Source organism: Apodemus sylvaticus, chromosome 3, assembly GCF_947179515.1.
Source record: "Apodemus sylvaticus chromosome 3, mApoSyl1.1, whole genome shotgun sequence".
Classification (NCBI taxonomy): Eukaryota; Metazoa; Chordata; class Mammalia; order Rodentia; family Muridae; genus Apodemus; species Apodemus sylvaticus.
Window position 1 is genome coordinate 154803710 of NC_067474.1, and position 17480 is coordinate 154821189.

The 17480-nt window shown below is 54.5% G+C and overlaps 1 protein-coding gene across 1 annotated transcript; it reads left to right on the top strand.

Moving 5' to 3' along the window:
- The first annotated feature begins 212 nt into the window (after positions 1–212).
- On the top strand, positions 213–11683 carry Arhgef19 (Rho guanine nucleotide exchange factor 19). The gene is made up of 15 exons (XM_052175727.1): positions 213–646; positions 1023–1307; positions 1459–1567; positions 1637–1713; positions 1953–2215; positions 3118–3278; positions 3375–3527; positions 3717–3846; positions 4475–4549; positions 4641–4730; positions 4836–4996; positions 8986–9144; positions 9438–9517; positions 10832–10936; positions 11247–11683. The coding sequence occupies exons 1-15, from the start codon at positions 232–234 to the stop codon at positions 11402–11404; spliced, it is 2421 nt and encodes an 806-aa protein (XP_052031687.1). The 5' UTR covers positions 213–231; the 3' UTR covers positions 11405–11683.
- Positions 11684–17480: the final 5797 nt, after the last annotated feature.

A 17480-nucleotide genomic window follows, 5' to 3' on the forward strand; every position in this document is an offset into this window, starting at 1 on the left:
GGAGATTAAATGAGATGCTATGTGAGTGCTTCGTCATCTAACAAGTGCTGATTCATGTTGGCGTTTACTGAACAGGCATGCGAGTGTAGCTGTGTACTGGGCGCACGTGGACAAGAGGGTCTGGTGCAGGCCTCCAGAACACGGTAGCTCACTGGCCCTCCCTGTGGTACTAAATTTGGGTCTGACACCTTCTCCCCTGCAGGCCCGGGAGGGTGGCGGAGCGGAGGAGGAATGGACTGCGGGCCACCTGCAAGCCTCCAGCCTCACCTGCCCACACCAGCGGGCACCTCTCGACGCCCAGTGGCCGTGTGCCGGCAGGAGAGCCTGTCCTTCGTGGAGCTGCCCGCCCTGCAGCCTCCACGCCCACTGTGCCTGGACCTCTTTCCCATTACTCCAGAGGAGCTACAGGTTCCTGGTAGCCGCTGGTCCCTGGCGACCCCTGCCCCTCTCCAAGGACTGCTATGGCCGCCGTCCCCAGGAGGCCCGGATACCCATATCTCCACCAGTGGAGGCATGAGGCCCAGCAGGGCAGGCAGCTGGCCTCACTGTCCTGGTGCCCAGCCCCCAACTCTGGGGGGACCCTGGGGCTCTCAGCACGTGCAGCCCCAACGCAGGGCCAGCCATGGTGGATCAGAGAAGTCAGCCTGTGAGTCACCCTGGTGGGGGGTGGACCCTTAGGGGCAGCCAAGGGGAGGGACCAGACCGGGTGCCTCTTTCTGAACCCTTTAAACTCCGGAATGCCCCCAAAAGGCAGGGCAAGTTTTAGGGACAAGGAAAAGATGACTCTCAGGGCCCGAGTGACTTACCAATATTACATAACTAGTGTCTGGCAGCCTCTGATACCCTGTTCCCTGGCCTTCTGCAGTCAGGCCCTCCTTTATTTCTTTATGTAAATAAAGCTCCTGGCAATCTCATTGTCTTGGGGACCTTATTTTGATGCTCAGGGTCATGCCACTGCAACAAGGAGGAAGATGGGACAGACTACCGTGGGTAACAGGTGTTATTTTATCCCCACCCACTAGGGCGCAAGATGCAGGTGTATCATAATGAAGAGGCCATCGGCAGCGCCGAGACCCCCACAGGCCTTCTGGAGCCTGGCCAGGCTACCCAAGAGCAGGCTCTGTGTGCACAAGAGGCCCGACCACAGGAGCTTTCTGAGAACCCCAGAGGGGGCCTCGAGGCACAGGAGCGAAGGCGGTTCTCGGCCTCGGAGCTGATGACTAGACTGCATTCTTCTCTGCGCCTGGGGCGCAGCACAGCCACCAGGACCCTGACCTCGGGCTCAGGTGCTGGAGTTATCCGGGAAGGTACCAGCCATCCTCCGGGGCTCTGAGGGCAACCTGGGTTAGGCCGGCAGGGCACAGCCTACCCACCCCTGTTAACGTCTTCAGGTGATGAGCTAGGTGCTCCGTGTTTCTCTGGATCGCGCCCAACCCTAGCTCTTCTTGCTTTCTGTAGGGAAACTACCCGTAAGGGAATCCCGAAGAGCCGAGTCGAGGACGGACAGTGTGTCACTGCCAGCCCCCGTCGATCTGAATGAGGTCCACGGTGGTCTGGTGGAACCCAGGTACCCACCTCTCTCTTGGACCTCGGGTTGGGGGGGGGGATGTAAAGCGGTCCTGACGCTCTTTCCTAGGTTGGACACGCGCGACAAGCCGACTCAGGATCCCAGCAGCGCCACTGAGCGGCGCCAGTCCCGCTTCCTTCTTAATTGTACGTGCAGAGATGCTGCAGGGGGGAGGGTGTGCGCTCTGGGGAGACGGGGGCGGGGACATTGGAAACTGGGGGTCACGCTTGGGGCGGGGGGGGGGAGTTGGGAGGTAGAGGCAGTGTGCGAGGGAAGGAGAGAACTGCACTCCCAGGGACTTTAGCAGGTGGGCTGGCGCGCAGTTGGGGCCCAATTAGTGTCTCCGGCAAGAGTGAATGAGCCCCCGCTTCCCCGCCCCGCCCAGCTGTCCTCTACCAGGAGTACAGCGACGTGGCCAGCGCGCGCGAGTTGCGGCGGCAGCAGCGCGAGGAGGAGGGCCCCGGGGACGGGGCGGAGGGCGCGGAGGAGGGGCCCGGGCCACCGCGAGCCAACCTCTCCCCGAGCAGCTCTTTCCGCGCGCAGCGCTCGACGCGAGGCTCCACCTTCTCGCTGTGGCAGGACATCCCCGACGTGCGCGGCAGCGGCGTCCTGGCCACGCTGAGCCTGCGCGACTGCAAACTGCAGGAGGTGAGGGGCGGGGCTAGAGGAAGGAGATGAGGGTTGGGGGGGGTCGGAATAAGAGGAATAAGGGGCTATCAACGTTGGAGAAGGGGTGGGAGAACCTGGGAGAAGAAAAGGACTCAGGAGCCCAGCGAGAAAGCCAGGAGACAGGGCGGACGGGTGGAGCCTAGAGCAGGGCGAGGCCAGAAGCAGTTGGTGGAATCGGCGGGGAGGTGAGGGGCTGTCAGCTTGCAGGGTGGGTCGGTGCGGGGTGGAGGGGAGATCCAGGAAGGCAAGGCTAGCCACAGAGCCTGGAGAAATTGACAGGAGGGTCTAAAGTGTAGGGAGGAGCCTACGACGGGGCGGGGAGGGGGCTGAGCCAGAAATACTTGGTCCAGTGGCTGAGCGGGACTCAGGGACTGTCAAAGCCCAAAGGGAGGGTAAGATGTCCTGGGAAAGTAAGACTCCCCCAAGCTAAGAGTGACGGGAGGGGACCGGAGGGGCGGAGCTAAGGACAGAGCGTGGCCAAGCGCAAATGATTAGGGGAGATTAGTAGAGGTGAGGCGCTATCAACGTGGAGAGTGGGTGGGAGGACCTGGGAAAGTAAGGGTCCTGTAAGCCTTAGGGAGAAGTCAAGGGAGAGGGCGGGGCCCAGGACTGGGCGGGCAACCCAGGGGTGGGACCATAGACAAAACCTTCCCGGGTTAGGGGTGGGGCTAGAGGCAGGTGCTGGGTTTAGCTGAGTGCCCTTAGGGGAAGACCGACCGTAACGGAGCTTGACAGCTGGCAGTTTAGGGTGTGCCCGGGCTCCACCTGGCGCCAGATTATCCGAAGGGCTGAGAAGGGCAGGGAAATGATGTCTACAGAGGCTGCCTCTTCGCGGGAGACCCTGAGTCTGCTCTGATCACCTGGCCTCCCCACTCCCTCAGGCCAAGTTTGAGCTGATTACCTCGGAGGCCTCCTACATCCACAGCCTGTCGGTAGCTGTGGGTCACTTCTTAGGTTCCGTGGAGTTGAGCGAGTGTCTGGGGACTCAGGACAAGCAGTGGCTATTCTCCAAACTGCCAGAGGTCAAGAGCACCAGTGAGAGGTGAGGGAGGGGCCTGGCGTGTCTGAGTGGGGACAGAGGTCGGTAGTGGTGCTGGCCTTGACCTTGGCTACCAATCCCCTCTCCCTCCCCCCGCAGGTTCCTTCACGACCTGGAACAGCGTCTAGAGGCCGACGTGCTGCGTTTCAGCGTGTGCGATGTGGTTCTGCACCATTGCCCGGCTTTCCGCCGGGTTTACCTGCCCTACGTCACCAACCAGGCCTATCAGGAGCGCACCTACCAGCGCCTGCTGTAGGAGGGGCTCTGCGGTGTAGGGGCGGCTTGGGCAGGGGTAGGCACAGAGGACCGGGTGAGGCAGGATCAGTCTGTGAGGCGCGAGGGCTGCTGGGAAGTTCTGCATCTGGGACAAGGGAGAGCCGCCACATGGGGCAGGAGGGTTGAGAGACCCACTAGTGACGGCGCACCCCACCCACTGTCCAGCCTAGAGAACCCCAAGTTCCCCGGCATCCTGGCTCGCCTGGAGGAGTCTCCCGTGTGCCAGCGGCTGCCTCTCACCTCCTTCCTCATCTTACCGTTCCAGAGGGTCACCCGCCTCAAGATGCTGGTGGAGGTAGCTCACTTCAGACAGGGCGGGGAGGGAGAGGCTGGTCTGCAACCCTCGGTCTGTCGCCTTTTGAGCATGTGTTTTGTTGTTATATCGTTTTTTTCTTCCTTTTTATTAGCATATACTGATTATGCACAATAGGTCTCATTATATCGTTTTCATACATATACAGGGCATACTCAAACCTTCCTCTTGTCCCCTCCCCTGCCCACTGGTGTTCTTCCTCTTACCCGCTTCCTCTCCTACCCTCGTGTCTATGTGTGTGTGTGTGTCTGTGTGTGTGTGTGTGTGTGTGTGCTCCAATGAGTTTCAATAAGATGGCTTTATAGGGACAGGAGTGAGGGGGTCATTTATTTGTGGACACCTTACAAGTGACTACAGCATTCAAGAAAATGTCTCCTTCTTGCCGGGCGATGGTGGCGCACGCCTGTAATCCCAGCACTTGGGAGGCAGAGGCAGGCAGATTTCTGAGTTCGAGGCCAGCCTGGTCTACAGAGTGAGTTCCAGGACAGCCAGGGCTACACAGAGAAACCCTGTCTCAAAACAAACAAACAAACAAAAACCCAAAAATCCAAAAAAAAATCCCCCCCCCAAAAAAAAGAAAGAAAGAAAATGTCTCCTTCTCACCCACCAGAACATCTTGAAGCGGACAGCACCGGGTTCCCAAGATGAGGACATGGCCACCAAGGCCTTCAGCGCACTAAAGGAGGTGAGTTCAGGAGTCAGAGCTGCGGGGCGGGCCTCTGAGCGCCTCCTCTTCCCCTGCGGGGACCCGGATAACGCCCCCATCCCACTCCCAGCTGGTGCAGGAATGCAACTCAAGCGTGCAGTCCATGAAGCGGACGGAAGAGCTCATTCACCTGAGCAAGAAGATCCACTTTGAGGGCAAGGTAAGAGGAAGCAATCCTCTTGCTTCCCCCGCCCCCCCGGGGGGGGGTAGTGGGCAGTACCCAGCATCCCCTGCTTCACCTGCCCTCTCTATTGTCTACCCCCAGATCTTTCCGCTGATCTCACAGGCCCGCTGGCTGGTGCGGCACGGGGAGCTGGCCGAGTTGGCCCCCCTGCCCGCCGCCCCGCCAGCCAAACTGAAGCTGTCTAGCAAGGCCGTGTACCTCCACCTCTTCAATGACTGCCTGCTGCTGTCCCGGAGGAAGGAGTGAGTGCGGGTTGAGTGGGGAGAGGCAGGCCGGTCTATCAGGCAGAGGTGAGGGGTGCACTGTGTGCAGGTGAGTCTGGGGCAGTGATGAGACACACGGCCGGGCCAAGCTCTGCCACTAGTCCTGTGTACGCAAACAGCGAGGTCTTGGCCGCTGCCCTGAGCTGGCACACTGCATGACCGACCAGTGGTTCCTTTCTGTTCAGAAGATGCCTCACTGGCAAGCAGGTTCCCTTGTCAGTCTCAAGGTCAGGGTAAGTAAAGGATCCAGGAGATGGATGGACCCCAGACCAATACCCACTGCCCTGCTACACCCTGCTTTCTTCAGTGCGGGGAGCGCCCCACAGCTGGGATCTTGCTACTGAGATGGGTGCAGAGCACGAGTTAGGGAAACCCTAAGAGTGGAGAGGGGCAAAAGGGAAGATACCTTTTGGAAATTGTTTTTAGATTTAGGGTTTTCTTTTTGTTGGTGTTATTTTTGTTTTTGTGGGGAAGATATTTCGAAACAAGGTTTCTCTATATAGTCCTGGCTGTCCTGAAACTCACTCTGTATACCAGGCTGGCCTCAGACTCAGAGATCTGCGTGCCTCTGCCTCTGGAGTGCCAGGATTAAAGGTGTGTGCCACCACTGCCCAGTCTGGTGGGGGTTTTTGTTGTTGTTGTTGTTGTTGGTTTTTTTTTTTTTTTTTTTTTTTTTTTGGCTTTTTTGAACAGGGTTTCTCTGTGTAGCCCAGGCTGTCCTGGAACTCACTCTGTAGACCAGGCTGGCCTTGAACTCAGAAATCCACCTGTCTCTGCCCCCAAGTGCTGGGATTACAGGTGTGTGCCACCACCGCCTGGCATTTGTGTTCTTTCTTTCTCAAAGATGTATTTATGTGTAGCTCTCTTAAGACACTCCAAATGAGGACAAGGATTATCACGTGAGCCGAGTCAGTGACCTCACATCCCCGCCTCCCATGGCTTCATAAAATGCCGTTGGTTCATTTGTTCTCTCTCTTCCTTTCCCTCCCTCTCTCTCTCTTCCTCTCCCTCCCTCCATCTTTATTTCCTTCCTTCCTTCCTTCCTTCCTTCCTCTTTTCTTTCTAAAGATTTATTTAAGCGGGGTGGTGGTGGTGCACGCCTGTAATCCCAGCATTCTGGGAGGCAGAGGCAGGTGGATTTCTGAGTTCGAGGTCAGTCTGGTCTACAGAGTGAGTTCCAGGACAGCCAGGGCTACACAGAGAAACCCTGTCTCGAAAAAAACAAATCCAAAAAAAAAAAAAAAAGAAAAACCAAAAAAAAAAAAGAAAGAAAGAAAGAAAGAAAGAAAGAAAGAAAGAAAGAAAGAAAGAAAGACACTCCAGAAGAGGACATCAGACCCCATTGCGGATGGTTGTGAGCCACCATGTGGTTGCTGGGATTTGAACTCGGGACCTCTGGAAGAGCAGTCAGTGCTCTTAAACACTGAGCCAGCTCTCTAGCCCCTCTGGTGTTTTATTGTGTGTGTGTTGTGACGTCACGATGTGGCGATCAAAGGACAGCCTCGAGGAGTCAATTTTCTTCTTCCACCATTTGGGTCAAACTCACGGGATCAAACTCAGGTCACCAAGATCGGTAGCAAGTGCCTTTACCCACTGAACCACCTTGCCAGTGAGGGAATCTTAAGCTAAATGAGAAGTTCATTCCTGCTGGTTTGGTCAGTGAAGTACCCTGGCACTGCTTGGCTGCACCAGGCTGTGCTGGCCGCTGAGGATGTAGAGATGAATGAGAGTTTTCTATGTCCATGGGAATCTAGACCTGTGGGCATACACGTTGATAACCGTGTCACCGGTCACTGGGTTTTTGTTCTTGTTTGTTGTTGAACATTTTAGTTTTGAGATGGGGTCTCACTAAACTCTTGGCTAGCCTGGAACTTACTATGTAGAGCAGGCTAGCCTAGGACTCACGGAGATCTGCCTACCTCTGCCTCCTGAGCACTAAGATCAAAGGTGCATATCGCCAAGCCCCACCTGGATTATTAGTTTTCTTTGTTTGTTGTTTATAAGGCAGGGTCTCATTCTGGAGTCCACACTGACCTGAAACTCCCTATGTAGTCTAGGTTGTCTCAGACTTAACCACTCGGTCTCCTGAGTGTCGGGATTACCAGCATGAGCTACCGTTTGGTTGGTTTTGGTTGTTTTAATTACATGTCTGTGCATGGATACGCGCAGATGCTCTCGGAGGCTAGAGGCGCACCGCTGCCCTGGAGCTGAAATTACAGGTGTATATGAGCATACACAGCTGAAGATGCTAAGGTAGCCCATAGCCTGGACTGAAAGTGACTAAAGTGGACTGAGGAAGAGACAGGAGCTGGGTTTTGTTTTTGTTTGTTGTGTTTATTGTTTACTTTTCAAGACAGGGTTTCTCTGTGTAGCCCCTGACTACCCTGGAACTCATTTTTTAGACCAGACTGACCTCGAACTCAGAGATCCACCTACCTCTGCCTCCCGAGTGCTGGGATTAAAGGTGTGCACCACCACTGCCTGGATTTTTTTTCTTCTTTAAGATTTAGCTTATGTGTATACGTGTTTTGCTTACATGTGTGTCTGTGCACACCCACATGCATGCAATACCCAAAGAGTCCAAAAGAGGGCACCAGATCCCCTAAGAGCCATCTTGAGTTGCCTCACAAGAGTTGGGTTCCAAACCCAGGTTACAAGCGCTTGTAACCACAGAGCTGCCTCTCTAGCCCTAGAGCTGGGTTTTGAAGCATGAATAGGAGTTTTGTATAGAGAAGTGATTCGGATAAGACAGAAAAAGTTAATGGCAGAGCAAGGTGTGCCTGGGGTTGGTGAAGCTGGGTGGCCCACTGTGGGAGAAAAGACACACTGTGTCAGGATGGGGGCCCACGCCATTAATCCCAGCACTCTGGAAGCAGAGATGAGTCCTGGCACTCAGGAGGTAGAGATGGTCAGAGGCCAGCCTGCTCTCTGTAGCAAGGTCCAGGCAACAAGGGCTACACAGTGAGATCCTGTTGATTGGTTGGTTGGTTGGTTGGTTGATTGATTGATTGATTGATTGATTGACAGGCAGGCAAACAGACAGACAGACAGACAAGAGAGGGGAGCAGGGAAGTCTTGACAGAGGCTGAGCTTGCTCTGAAGGTAGGGAGGGGGTGTGCAGAAGAGTGACCTCCTGCTCCTGGCCAGTTTGCAGGGCAGAGTGGTGGGAGGGACCAGAAACTCTTGTCCAGGCAAGCACAGCCAGCCAAAGGGGGCAGGTGCTTCAGGACAGACAGTTGCCAGGGCAGGAAGGAAAGGCGGACCTGCTCCCTTTAGTCCGGCAGTTCTCAACCTGTGGGTTATGACCCCTTTGGGATTGAACGACCCTTTCATAGAGGGTCACCCAAGACTATTGGAAAACACAGATCTTGTCATTATGCCTCATCAGTAGCAAAATTACGGTTATAGAGTAGCAGCGAAATAATGTTATGATGGAAGGTCACCACCATGTGAGGAGCTGTATTAAAGAGTCGCAGCCTTAGGAAGGGTGAGACTCACTGCCCTGGTGTGTGTATGGGGGAGGGAGACATCTGCACGGCAGCCCAATGTTACAGGAGAGGAGGTGGGCTAGATTAACAAAACCATGGCCTGGCTCCACCTCCCTGCCTCTTCCACGGCAGACCCAGAAGCACCTGGCTCTGACTTGATACAAGCCTCACGGGAGTCCGGTTGGAGCCAGGGAACAGTGCAGAAAGACCTCAAGGGCAGCCTTGAGGTGGGAGTGTGGTTTCCATTATCTTCCATCAGCAGAAACCCAGGCCATTGAACTCCCAGAAATCCCCCTGCCTTAGCCTCCTGAGCTCTCTTTGGATGCCCACATTGCCAACTGGGAAACGGTGCCCAGTGAAGTCAGACCTGGAAGCGCAAACAAATCTTTCTCCCTCCACTGGTTTTGCGCGGTCCTAAGGTGGCTCGAGGGTAGCACCCGGGCCCTGTTGACCCTTCCTGCCCCGTCGTCTGTTCTCCAGGCTCGGGAAGTTTGCCGTTTTTGTCCATGCTAATATGGCTGAGCTACAGGTTCGAGACCTCAGCCTGAAGCTCCAGGGCATCCCCGGCCATGTGTTCCTCCTCAGGCTGCTGCATGGACAGCGCGCCAGGCACCAACTGCTGCTGAGAGCCCGCACCGAGTAAGCAACCCCTGAGCGAGCCCCCCCCCCCCCCCCCCCCCGCTGTACCCACAGAGGCAGAAAGCGAGGCTGGGTGGCCACAGCAGTGCCTGAATCCCGACAGACGGTGGCGCCAGCCGCTGTGCCCCTCTCTCAGGGAGGCGGCAGGAAGTCGGAGCAGTGGGTTGGGACAAAGGCCTTGCTTGTAGCCAAGGATGTCTGGACCTAACCCAAGCTCTCCCAGTTCTGGTTCCCAGACCCTGCTCTGGACCACTGTAACATGCCCCCGCATACCCACACCTTCCCCTCCCTAGAAGCGAGAAGCAACGGTGGATTTCAGCCCTGCGTCCATCCGGCCCCCAGGAGGACAAGGAGATCACTTGTGATTGGGAAGGTAGGGCCCAAATCTCCCTGGGGTGGCTCTGAAGACCACTTAGGAGCTGGGCAGGGTGCACAGGCCAACCCCGTAGACACAGGCAACCAATCCATCTTGCAGACTGTGAGATACTCAGAGAGGTCAAGTGCCTCCCTGCTAGACAGAGCTGGGTCTGGAGCCCCCAGCTGTCTGTCTGTAGATCTGCCTGTGTTGGTTGCAAAGCAGATAGGCCTAGTGTATTGGGGGAGGGCTACCGTGGTGGTAACACGGTTGGGGGCTCGGCTGGGATGGACGCAGCTCCGTTGGTGTGATACAAGGCTGTCTAGCAGGCCACATCTCAGTGAAGAGGATCTGGGCAGGCGGCGGGCAGTGGGTAACCCTGAAAGGTGTTTGAACCGAGGCATGGGTCTGAGAGAGGGAGGCCGACACATTCCTAGCAAGCACGTGCATGGCTCAGGCCAGGACCGGACTGGAGTTTCTCGAATTTTATTTACTCTTCGTGGTGATCTAGTTAGCCAGGTTTATTGGCTTCTCGTTGGTTTTTTTCCCCATCTCCAGAAACTAAGGCTCAGAAAAAGTTAACTTGCCCAAGGTCACAAAGCCATTTCCTGCCCGAACTGGGAGTCAGGCCAAGTCTGATCTCCTCTCTCCCTCCTTTTCTTCTTCCCTTTTTGAGACAGAGTCTTGCTGTATAGCCCAGACTGGCCTTGAATAAATAGCAAACCTCCTGCCTCAGTTTCCCTATGTGCTGGGATTACAAGTAGGAGCCACTAAACCAAGCTCAAACTTGTTCGCAATGCTCCTTCTCATCCATCTACTCTGTCACAAAGATCTGAGGTGGAAAGGAACAAATTGTCTGGCTCGGCCTCCGAGTCCCGATGAGGCTGAGGACCAGCCTCCGACTCCAGACAGGCAGTCAACAGAAGCCACTGGGAGATGGCCCTGAGGGTGGAGAGAGGCCCTCCTGCAGAAGGCATCAGTGGCTCAGGGCCCACAGTAACCCTGTGTGGCTGGAATGTCCTGAGTCTGACAGAAGCGGGGTAGGAGGTGGGGTGAGCCAGGGTGGGCAGTGTCACGCAAAGCACTGGGGATCTTGCGGGGCCTTAGAACTTTAGACAACCAGAGAACTGTTGGGGCATGTGATGGGCGTTCGGAGTTTGTGGGAGAGTCTAGAGGTCAATACAGTGAGCTGGGGTGGTCAGCACCCTTGGTCAGAGCCTCAGGTTAGGGAAGCTCATTGTCTGGGATGGGCAGAGGATTAACTGTGGCCCCCTCCCCTGATTTCTTCCCACCTCTGATCTGGGGACTCCTGGACTCTCTCTTGGCTCTCAGACCGCCCCCAGGTCCAGTGTGTGAGGACTTACAAGGCCCTACAGCCTGATGAACTCACCTTGGAGAAGACAGACATCCTGGCAGTGAAGACCAGGACCAGCGATGGTGAGAACCAGCCCTTCCCGAGAGCCCTTTTGAGGGGCAGGATGTAGGTAGATGACCAACCTGTCACAGGGGAAGATTATGCAAGTGGTGATCAACCACAGCATTTGGGAATCTGGTTAGACCAGAAGAAGGACTTCCTGCTTGAGAATGGAGAGTGATGGGGGAGAGCGGGAAATACCTTTCTCGTAGAGGCGTGGCCCTTCCCGGGAGCTGGTGACATCAGGGTAATGTCACCTGGCCCCAGGCTGCCATCGGGCCAAGGTATTCTGTCTCAGGCCTGCCCAGCAGTCCCTCCTTGCTGTGTCCCCAGGCTGGCTGGAGGGCGTACGCCTGGCCGACGGTGAGAAAGGGTGGGTGCCTCAGGCCCACGTGGAGGAGATCAGCAGCCTCAGCGCCCGACTGCGCAACCTCCGAGAGTACAAGAGGGTCTCCAACGCCAGCAGCAAGCTGGGGGACCCGCCTGCCTGATGCTTCCGCTGGGGCCCGGCTGGGGCCGCTCTGGTGCTGGTGGCCTTCTGCGTGTCTGAGGGCCACCTTCGCAGGCACTGGGTGGTAACAGTCCTGTAAATATGCTCTGGCTGCCTCTAGTCAGAGTCTGAGCTGGGGCCTTGGCACAGGCTGCCCCATCAGGAGGGCAGGTACTGGTTGTTCCTGCTGTCACCAGGTGCCCCCAACCTGCTACTTTCCCCTCCAAGTAGCAAAGTGTCAGATCCAAGCAGGTTTGAATATTAAAGTGACTTCGTGAGTTTTTGTCGTTGCCTCTTGTGGCCCATGCAAAGAAAGCACCACCGACTTGGGGTGGGGGCTTGAAACTATCAAAGCACAGTTCGGAGCTCTCGCTCTCTCTCTCTCTCTCTCTCTCTCTCTCTCTCTTTCTCTCGCTCTCTCTCTTCTTTTTCAAGACAGGGTTTCTCTGTGTAGCCCTGGCTGTCCTGGAACTCACTTTGTAAACCAGGCTGACCTCGAACTCAGAAATCCTCCTGCCTCTGCCTCCAAGGCCTGGCTCTCAAACCAACCTCCTGGGCTGGGCCCCATCCCGGTCTCAGGAGAGAATCACTCTTTGCCTCTGTGTACTTGGTGGCTGCCAATGAGCTGCACTTGCAGATAAATCCCAGTTCCACTGTGTGCCCTCTGTCTGCCTCCAGCTGTGAGCCTAAGGCTTCATTGGGAGTCTGCCCACCACCCCCAAACCATCTCCCCATCACAGTCCTGGCCAAACCATCTACAAACATACATCTTCCGTGTTTTGTTGTTTTGTTTTGCTTACTTGTTTAAAAACCTTTTTTGATGTGTTTTATGTGAATGGGTGTTTGCCTGGCATCTGGTTATGTGCACCCTGTGCATGTAGTACCCAGGATGACCAGAAGAGGGCGACAGACGCCCTGAAACTGGAGTTACAGATGGTTGTGCGCCACCAATGTTGGGGCTGGAGACCAAAGCCAGGTCCCAGCGAGTGCATTTAACCCCAGAGCCACCTCTCCAATCCCCAGCATACACTGTAAAATACATAACTTTAACCGGGCGGCAGTAGCGCCTAACTTTACTCCCAGCACTCAGGAGGCAGAGGAGGGTGGATCTCTGAGTTCAAGGCCAGCCTGGTCTACAGAGTTCCAGGACACATAAAGAAAACAATAACTCTCTGTGATTGGACTAGCTTAGGTCCACGGTTTCTGGTGCACTGATCCAGGATTAGGCCCTACTCAGTGTGGTACCTCTGCCACAGCAACAAAATGCCTGCAACAACTTAAGAAGAAGAGTTCATTTTGAGTCTCCAGGGGTTTCAGTCCTGAGTCACCTAGCCCCGGTGCTCTGAGCCAGTGGCAGCCCAGTATGTGGTAGACATGCCTGACAGACCGAGGAGATGGTGGGGTCTCTGATTCCCCTCCCAGTGACCTAACGATACCTCCCAGGTTGATCTGCCATTCCCCATCTCGTGTTACACTCTAGTACCTCGGCGTCTAGGGATACTCAGATCCAAACGGTAACAGTGGCCATGTGTGCAGTCCTGAGAGCCAGGCTGGCCAGGGTTGACCCTGGAGTCCCATGGGCCACTGGGGGCACCCCTGCTGACCCAGAGGGTGAATTAGCTGTGAACAGTTGGGATGAGGCCTTCTTCAGGGCTTAGGGAAGGGGTCCAGGCATGGTGGCCCACGCCCTGAATTCCAGCCCTAGAGAGGCAGAGGCAGGTGGATCTCTGTGAGCTCCAGGACAGCTCTGGCTGTGTGTGAGTCTCTCTCCCTGCTAAAGAGGAGAAGGGGAAGAAATGGTAGAGATTAGTGGCCCCAGCCACGGGTGGCCAGGGAGGAATGCTGATCAAGGTTTTACGATGATATGCATCTGTTTTCCTCCTGCTTATACTTCTGTGTTTGAAGAACACACCCTACCTCCCAACCCACACATCATTCTCTCTCTAGTTTCCTAGACAAGCCCATGTAGTCCAGGCTGGCTCAAAATCTCAATGTAACCATGTGACCAATGTAACCAAGGATGATCCTTCTCCTTCCTAATGTTCTCTGCTCAAGTTGGTTTGTATTGATTTGTTTTTTAAGGCAAGGTCTCCCGGCCCAAGATAACCTTGAGCCCCCTACATAGTCTGGGGTGTCCTTGAACTCCTAACCCCCCTGCTTCCACTTCCCAGTGACTGGATCCTAGACCCCAAGTTACCACAGCAGGTTTACGTGGTGCTGGAGATGGAACTTTGGGTCCCATTTGATTTCAAGAGTCAAACCTTCCCAAACTGGGTTCTTTGAATCCACCCTGAAATCCAGGTCCACCCCTCTACTGTGCCCCCGTGACCTCGAGCTGTACCTCGCCCACGTTTCTGCTGCCCACACGTGACCTCGAGCTGCACCTCGCCCCAGTTTCACGCCGCCCACGCGTGCCCTCTCCTGTTCGTCCTCTCACTTCCTTCCCTGTCTGTCTGACTCAGCTCCTCCGTTTTTCCCTTGTTTTTCCTGACCTGGGCAATTTTGAGGCTTTCTGGTTGGTATTTTGTACACGATCCTGCAATTTGGGTATATCTGATGTTTTTCTCATGACGAAGCCAGAGTTACTGTGGGTTTCGGCAAGAACACCACAGAGGTAAACAGAGTCCTGGGCTTGTGACATCATGAGGCACGCGAGGGCCACATGGGTCACCACTGGGGTTGTTTTTCCTTTCCAACACTGCATCTCCGCTTTTTGCTTTTTGAGCGGTCTCACATTGTAATCCAGGCTAGCCTCAAACTCAAGGCAAACCTCTTCTTCCCAAGTGCTGGCATGGCGAGGTGAACGGCCAAGCTCAGATGATGTACACAATCCTTAAACAAACAAACAAAAAGCTTTAGAAAGGGTCTCAACAGCTGGGCGGTGGTGGCCCACGCCTGTAATCCCAGCACTCTGGGAGGCAGAGGCAAGCAGATTTCTGAGTTAGAGGCCAGCCTGGTCTACAGAGTGAGTTCTAGGACAGCCAGGGCTACACAGAGAAACCCTGTCTCGAAAAAAAACCAAATCCAAAAAACCAAAAAAAAAAAAAAAAAAAAAAAAAAAAAAAAAAAAAAGAAAGAAAGGAAGGAAGAAAGGAAGGAAGAAAGAAAGAAAGAAAAAGAAAGGAAGGAAGGAAGGAAGGAAGCAGTGAGTATTCATTGCTGTGAAGGCGGTACAGCCCTCAGACAGAGAGAGGTTACAGCTAGACGTTACATCTTTGTATTATATTTCTTTAATTTTATTATGGGGAGGCACAGACAAGTGGAACCCTGTCATCAGACAAAAACTGGGATTTTTGAAACCCCAGTATTCTGGTTTGGTTTGGCTTTTGGAGAAAGGGTTTCTCTATGTAGCCCTGGCTGTTCTGGAACTCACTCTGTAGACCAGGCTGTCCTCAAACTCAGAAATCCACCTGCCTCTGCCTCCCATGTGCTGGGATTAAAGGCGTGCACCACCACTGCCCAGCTAAACCCCAGTATTCACCCCCCTTTTTTTAAAGATTTATTTTATTTATATGCATACAGTGTAGCTGTCTTCAGACACACCAGAAGAGGGCATCAAATCTCATTACGGATGCTTGTGAGCCACCGTTGTGGTTGCTAGGAATTGAACTCAGGACCTTTGCAAGAATAGTCAGTGCTCCTAACCGCTGAGCCATCTCTTCAGCCCCCACCCCAGCCTCCCCAGTATTCTTATATCTGAGACTGGTGGGCGTGTCATCTGCTCCCAACCCGGTTCCTGTCCTGGGGCATGTTACCTCAGTACCCCACATGAAGACCATGACACCTAGTCATACAGCACAGAACAGAGAGTTCTCCATGTCAGTAGGGTATCTAGATGGGCCAGCCCTGAGGATTTAAAGTGTCCCTTCCCAAACATTCCTTCCTGCAAAAAAGTATTTAATCTCTGGTCCACCCTGAGTAAGTTGCACACACCTGTTTTCACCATTGATAGACAGTATGGACGGTGAGACAGGGGATCGTGCCAGGAAACTGGGTAAGGTTGAGTGGGTTCAGAGTCCCTGGCTCCCACCTGAGAGGCTCCCTGCCCCCTGCCAGATGCCCGGCCTGGAGCATGCGCCACACTTTCCACATAGGAAACGTGACCTGTGGCCGCATAGCCCAAAACAGAGTTCTCCATGCTGATGAGGTATCTAGAGGCCCTGAGGGTTTAGCGAATAAGCTTCCCTTCTTGGACATTCCTCCCTGCAAAAGATATTTAATCTCTGGTCCACCCCGAGAAGGTGGTGTGCACCCATCTTCCGTGATGAATAATCAATAAACAGTTTGGAACCAAGGATTGTCTTTCATCAAGAATTTCCCTGGGGAGCCGGGCGGTGGTGGCGCACGCCTGTGATCCCAGCACTCGGGAGGCAGAGGCAGCCGGATTTCTGAGTTCGAGGCCAGCCTGGTCTACAGAGTGACAGCCAGGGCTACACAGAGAAACCCTGTCTTGAAAAAAAAAAAAAAAACCAAACCAACCCCTCCCCCCAAAAAAGCACAGTGGGGAGCATAGGGGAGACCTTTGAGCTGCACCTCTGTCTAAACTCCCCAAGAAGAACCTTCTGCACTCCCAGGCTGGCCACTGCTGCTAAGCCAGAGTTCCCCACTCCCCTGGCCCTGGGCTTCTCCTGGGCCTCAGCCACAGTCCCCAACTCCGTTCCCAACCCCCTGTGACCCAGCAGAATCTGCATGTCCGGGACTTTGGGAGCCCCCAGTCCCAGGCTCCTATCATGGGCCCATGGACCCCTGACCCCTCTGTTCCTGACTCTTCTGCGAGGTTTCCAGCTGCAACGGAACCCCCGGGGGGTTGGGAAAGCCTGTCTCCTCAGTCTCAGCCTGTGCTGTGTCTCACCCAGGCTGGGGCCCCTATTTTAGGCTATGTTCATAGCCTAACGCCTTCTCTTTTGTCTGTCCATGCAGATTTCACACCCCGTGGTGAGATGGAATATAGAACCACAGGGCAGAGCTGTGTGTACCACAGTGCTTGTGTGTGTGTGTGGGGGGGGGGGGGGATGTCAGAGGATAACTGCAAAAAACAAGTTCTCTTCCTTCCATATGTGGGTTGCGGGGATTGAACTGTGGTCATCAGGCTTGGCGGCAAGCCGGCAAGCCCCTATACCTGTTGAGCCAACTTGGCGGCCCCAATCCATACATTTCATACCTGAATACCATGAATTTAGGAAGACCTCTAACTCCTTTAAGACTCTCTGCTTCAGCTTTAAGCAGGGGATGGCAAAGACAGAGCACCCGGGATAACGCTGGTACTTGCGCTCTGGAAGATGAGACAGATGGTTGGGAGTTTCCTTGTGAGAGCCTCTGGAGCAGGGCTTCCCCCCCTCCAGCCCCTTAGGACTCCAGACACTCAAACAGGCCTAGAATGCGAGTCCTCAATGAAGTGTGGACCAGGCCCCTGCAGCCTCTCCAGTCCTGAGTCTCACTGGACAGGGGCAGCCAGGGCTGGCAACTCACAGAGCAGAGAGAGAAGGCCGCGGTGCCACATGCATCCCCGTGGCAGAGGGAGGCAGAAGCAAGCCTGTGTAAGAGTCCCAGGTTCGCTGGAGGAAGGCCCGGGCTCCGTTAGTATGCAATGACACAGAGTGTTTAGTCTGCAGAAACAGCCAGCGTGCAGGGGTCACCAAGGATTGGGGAGGGTGTGGGGCTGGTGAGATGGCTCAGCAGTTAAGAGCACTGACTGCTCTTCTGAAGGTCCTGAGTTCAAATCCCAGCAACCACTGGTGGCTCACAAATATCCATAATGAGATCTGATGCCCCCTTCTGGAGTGTCTGAAGACAGCGACTGTGTACTTATATATAATAAACAAACAAACAAACAAACAAATTGGGGAGGGTCACCAAGAATTGGGGAGGAGTACCATATTTACCAAATGGTAACAACAACAGAGACATTCGAGATTCTTTTTTATAACAGGACTGCTAATTGCTTCTGAGACTTCTAAAACTCAGGGCACATTCCAAGGAGTTACAGAAACCATTAACTGAAGGTCACAAAGAAGATATACACCATCAGACGCCAGGTGCAAAAACAGGAGATAAGTATTGACTACATTTGTCTAAAG

What these genes read in the sequence shown, in the direction of transcription:
- Arhgef19 (XM_052175727.1), top strand. Translation starts at nt 232, where the DNA reads ATGGACTGCGGGCCACCTGCAAGCCTCCAGCCTCACCTGCCCACACCA. An exon ending in GCGACTGCAAACTGCAGGAG is followed by an intron (nt 2,216 to 3,117) that starts GTGAGGGGCGGG and finishes CCACTCCCTCAG; the next exon opens with GCCAAGTTTGAGCTGATTAC. An exon ending in GAAGACCAGGACCAGCGATG is followed by an intron (nt 10,937 to 11,246) that starts GTGAGAACCAGC and finishes CTGTGTCCCCAG; the next exon opens with GCTGGCTGGAGGGCGTACGC.